The sequence below is a fragment of the Pinus tabuliformis genome, chromosome 9 (genome assembly GCF_031772625.1).
Source record: "Pinus tabuliformis cultivar Carrire ecotype Pingquan chromosome 9, CPIR1, whole genome shotgun sequence".
Lineage (NCBI taxonomy): Eukaryota > Viridiplantae > Streptophyta > Pinopsida > Pinales > Pinaceae > Pinus > Pinus tabuliformis.
This window is the reverse complement of record NC_142307.1, coordinates 173940211-173945588: the sequence shown is the minus strand read 5'-3', so window position 1 is coordinate 173945588 and position 5378 is coordinate 173940211. Positions and strand designations below refer to the sequence as shown.

The 5378-nt window shown below is 44.5% G+C and overlaps 1 protein-coding gene across 1 annotated transcript; it reads right to left on the bottom strand.

Moving 5' to 3' along the window:
• Positions 1-3918: 3918 nt before the first annotated feature.
• Positions 3919-4800, bottom strand: LOC149147668 (uncharacterized). Its single transcript, XM_089441915.1, has one exon. It carries the CDS (start codon positions 4798-4800, stop codon positions 3919-3921), a length of 882 nt encoding a protein of 293 aa, XP_089298041.1.
• Between the last annotated feature and the right edge of the window lie 578 nt (positions 4801-5378).

Below are 5378 nucleotides of genomic sequence, written 5' to 3'. Positions count from 1 at the left end.
GTTTCGAGCCTTAGTGAGAGGAGCTGGACATTGGCGGTGACCAATGGCATCTGTAGGTGACCCTTTGCCTGACATCTCCAACCTTATCCTGCTAGCTTTCTGATCAGCGCCTCTCTGCCTGGATTGAATAGTCCTGTTGCGCCAGAGCGATGCATTCCTTCTGTAGTTGTTCATCATTTGTATCACTGAGAGGGCCTGAGAAGTTGTAAATCTGCTGATTGACCCCCTGGTTGGCCATTCTGTCTGCCACTTTGTTGGCTGTGCGTCTTATGTGCCTGAAAGTGATGCTTCGGGGTATCCGCAGCCTTTCCTCCATTTGCTCCAATCTGCTGAGTAATCTCCAACTTGTGGCTGTTTTGGAAGCTGGGGAGCCTGCCTGGATTCTGATGACCGCTGCTATTATTATGAGGGAGTCTCCTTCAACCTCAAGAGGATACAAGTTTTCTTGCTCTGCTATGCAGATACCTTTCCAGATTCCTTCCAGCTCCACTGCATTGTTGGTGTCGATGCCGATATTGTCGTGATAAATGTGTCTGATTGTGCCCATTTCATCTCTGAAGACTCCTCCGTAACCAGCAGGTCCTGGGTTTCCCTTAGCCGCGCCATCAAAGTTTAATTTGAACGAATTGGGAGCAGGGGGAAACCAGATTAGAGGAGAGGCAGAGCTGGACGGGGAACAGGGGTTGATTTGGACCGGAGAGGAAAAGTCCATGTTCCAGGCATTTAAGATGAGGCGTTCCTGAGGGAGTTCTGGCAGGTCCGCAGGTTGCCATTGTCTTAATGCTAGAGTCTCTCGGAGATTGTGCTGGAGGAGAAGCCATAGAGTGTCGATGGGCTTGCTGGAGTTGTTGAAGACTCTATTGTTTCTCTCTTTCCATAATATCCAATAAGAGAAGCCTGGGATGAGGTTCCATAGCGAGTTTAACAGAGAGCTTTGAAAGGGATGCCTTGGCCAGTTTCTGATGGTTTCTGCAATATCTCCTTGTCTTCTGCCAGATCTTCTGTTGCAGTTATCAATTTTCTCCCATAGGTGAGTAGCAAGAGGACAGGTATCCATTAGATGCACAGTTGTTTCTGTGTTGAGGTTGCAGTTAGGACATCTTGAAGGTCCTATGAAGCCTCGTTTTTGCAGCTTGTCCCATGTGAGAATTCGTTGTTTGCCTAGCAGCCATAAGAAAGTGGAGACCTTGGGCCATATACCTGGTTGCCATACTTGGTCCCAGAGTTTGTCTTTGTTTGCCTGCGTGGGAGTGTAGCGTAGATGATGTGCTTCCTTCGTGGTAAACATACCTTTAGGCGTGTGACCCCAGCGAAGCTTGTCCTGTTGATCAGATTGCTTGATTTTCCTTTGATTCAGCTCCTGCTCTATCTCTGTGTAGGATTCACCTTGCCAGTTGGCCTGCCAAGTGCTTGCTGATTTCCAGCAATGAAAATCGTGAGATGTTTGTTGTTGCCAGAATTGATGAACGTTGATAAGATCAACATGATGCATATGATTCTGCCACCTTGGCTTGTGAAAGAGAGATGCTAGTTTTTGGAGTTGCTGCCATGAATCCTCCCAAAATCTAGCTGAGGTACCCGAGTGCACTTCCCAGAAGCTGTGTTCCTGTATGAAGGCACTATGGAGCTTGGCAGCATTTTTTATATACCTAGGGGGGGTAATATGGGGTACCAAGGGAGGTACCCAAGGTAATAATGTAATAATGGGATGGGCCATAGTAATAAATAAGGTGGTTTACCCATGTCATGTAAGGGACCACAAGTAGTTAATATTAATGTAATGGGCCCATGGTATTAGTTGATGGTATGAGGGAACCATGGTAATGATGTATGGTATTGTATGTATGAGGCCTATTTAGAGGCTAGAGACTCCACATGGAGGAAATGAAGAGAAGTATTATTGTATGAACAGGCATATGGCTTGTGGAGTGCTCTCCTTCCTTAAGGAGTAAATGTATGGTGTTGCCCTACTATAAGGGTTTGATCAATAAAATGAATCATTTCTATCTATATTCAGATCTTGTTATTTCTTGGGTTTAGTCTATTATCATAATATCTTTGGATTAGATCTACAACAGCATTCCAGATTAGGGAGCCGCGAGTTGTAGGGTAGATTCTAATAAGATCTTTCCATTGGCATCCGGGCACATATTTTGCTTGCCAAATACGAGCCCAAGGAGTGTGTGGTTTGGAGAGCCAGTTCCACCATACTCGGGCTCCCATTGTGTTGTTACTTTGGAGGGGATCTCACAGTCCTAACCCGCCGATTGCTTTTGGTTGACAGACTTCATTCCAATTTACCAGTGCCCATTTCCTGTTGAGACCAGAGGAGCCCCACAAAAAGTTTCTCTGCAGATTGCGGATGCTTTTAAGAACCCATTTAGGAGTAGCTAAAATAGAAAAGAGATATAGGGGCATTGCCTGGAGAACGGTTTTTATGAGGATAAGTCTGCTGGCCATATTGAGCGAGCGAAAAGTCCATGAGGAGAGCCTAGATTCCAGCTTGTCTATGAGGGTTCTCCAAGAGGCATTTTTAATAGCTGAGTCCAGGAGAGGAGCTCCCAGGTATTTCGAAGGGAGCGTTGAAATGGAGTATCCCAAAATTCTTGCTATGTTTCTTTGAGTAGAGGCTGGAGTATGAAAGAAGAATAGCTAGGATTTGGTAGCATTGATAGAGGTGCCAGAGGCTTCAGAAAAGAGAGAAAGCAGATCTTTGAAGGCAGAGGCTTCTTGAGATGAAGGGTGTCCGAAGAGCATGGTGTCATCAACAAACTGTTGGTGAGACAAAGGGTGAAGACCATGTAGAGAAATGCCTTTCAGGGTTTGAGAGGAGATAGCTGAGTGGAGAAAACGGCTGAGGCCTTAAGCCATTAGAACAAAAAGAAAAGGGGATAGGGGGTCCCCTTGACAGATTCCACGAGAGGGGCGGAAGGGCTTGGAGGGAGAACCATTGAGCAGGATTGAGAAGCTGGGTGAAGAGATGAGGTTCATGATCCATCTAGTCCAAGTTGCATTAAAGTCGAACGCTAGTAACATCTGTTGTATATAATACCAGCTAAGTTTATCAAATGCTTTTGAAAGATCAAGCTTCAGAATCATACCTAGCTTTTTTAGAAGCTTCAGTGAATGAATCACTTCGTTTGAGAGAATTATGCTGTCCATTATTTGTCTCCCCTATACATAGCTTGTCTGCTCCGGCGAGATGAGGAGAGGGAGAAGGGGTTTGAGCCAGTTGGCGAAGACTTTGGAAATAAGTTTGTAGATGATGTTACATAGTGCAATAGGCCTGTATTTGTCGAGTGTGTTTGACTCAGCCCCTTTGGGAATTAGCGCTAAGAAGGTGGAGTTAAGCGAAGGGAGAATCTAATGCATTGTTCGTGATTCCTCCACTAATTCCCAAACCTCTATGATAACCAGCTCCCAAAATTCATGAAAAAAATTAGCTGTGAACCCGTTAGGACCGGGTGCTTTACCATCTTTGATTTGAGCCATGGCTTCTTCCACTTCTTTCATTGAGATGGGTTGAAGCATTTGTTTGTTGTGGTCCTCCGTAATTATTTTAGGGATGAGCTGCGTAATTTTTTTAATAGTCTGATCTCTGCTTTCTGGTTGTTCCTTAAGGATTTCTTGAAAGTGTTCTTAGAATTCCTTTTCCATTTCTTCATGCTTTTCTAATTTTTCCCCTTGCCTGTTGTTGATGAATGCTATATTATTATGCATCCTTCTTTGGATTGTGGATATGTGGAAAAACTTCATGTTTTTCTCTCCCTCCTTTAGCCACCGAATGCGAGACTTCTGCCGCCATAGAGTTTCTTCTTGCTGTCTACGTGTCTCAATTTCAGTCCAAAGGATCTACTCCTAGTGCGCTCTGTCTTCTGTTCGCCCCTCCATGATAATCTTCTATTGTAAAGTGCACATTTACTGCTCCAATTTTTTTTGCTCCTCAAATATATTGCCGAATTGGGTATGATTCCAAATTTTGAGAACCTGTTTGAGACTTTTCAATTTCTGTTGAAATTGGAACATTTTGGTTCCTTTAGAGGGTTTGAAGGCTTTCCAGGCCTCCTTAACCACTGTTTTGAAATTGGGGTTGGTGAACCCAAACGCCTCAAATCGAAAGGGTCTGTTACTTTTTGTGCCAGGGCGTGCCCATTGTAGCATAATGGGTGAGTGATCGGATCCTCCTTGAGGCACAATAGAGGCGTGAAAATCCCCTCCAAGGTGTATGGCATTGTCCGAAATCAGAAAGCGATCCAGTCTTGAGGCGATGTGCTGAGATCCACTGCGTTTATTGGACCAAGTGTAGACTCCATTTGAGGTGTGAATGTCCATAAGATGGTTATTTTGAATGTAATTACGAAAACCTATACTGTCCCCTTCTAATTTCGCTCTGCCGCCACTTTTTTCTTCTAGGGCTCTAATGATGTTGAAATCGCCCCCTCCAATCCAAAGTGGAAATTGTCTGTTTGAATTCAGAATCGTGAGAGTGTCCAGAAGCGCCAGTTTCTGATTTAATTGTTGCGGAAAGTAGACATTTGAAAGATGACCGTGAATGTCTGTTCCTGTGAGATGGAAAGTAGCTTGGATAAAGAAATGAGATGCGTGGAAGTCTTGAAGAGTGAGAAGTTGTGGGTTCCAAATGATCGCTAGTCCCCTTGAGGCGCCTAAGGCATCCACAATGACTGAGCTGCAGCCTGCCCAGATCTTTCTCAGAATCTTTTCTAAGATGGTACTGTTGCTTTTTGTTTCTTGAAGAAAAACTATGGTGGGCTTTTCTTGCTGTATCACATTTTTTAACATTCTATGTTTGGAGGCACTGTTCAACCCTCTTACATTCCAGGAAAGAAGCTTCGTGAGGAACTGTGGGGTTGAGATTTGTAGAACTTTGTCAGCTTAGGAAATCTCCTAGATTCCATAAGCAATTCTCCTAGGATGATGGTCCTCTGCAGGTCCGTTTTGTGCCCTCTTTTTTTTGTTTCTTTTAGGATTTTCTTTCCATCCCATGGGCTTCCTGCTTGCATTCCTAAGCATTTGTTGTGTTGCGCTTTGCTGAGAACTCCTTCCAGCCTTTCGATTTTCCATGGAGGGATTGTGTTGTACTCTTTTTGTTTGCAGGCTGTCTCCAGCTTGAGTATGTCTAAACCTTCTAAGCTGATACTCTCTGGATCTTCATCCATTTTTGAGGGCATGTTTTGATCTTCCCTGAGAGTATTGTCCTGAGTGCTGAGGATTAGAGCCGCTTCCAGATCCATTGAAGAAGATTGCGCTGCATTCTCTGGTTCTGATTTCTTGTGAGCAGGGGAGATGGGAAGGCTTGAAGGATCTGAGTCAGCTGATGGATGAGGAAGCTTGAGGATCCGGGAGGGAGAAGGAAGTTC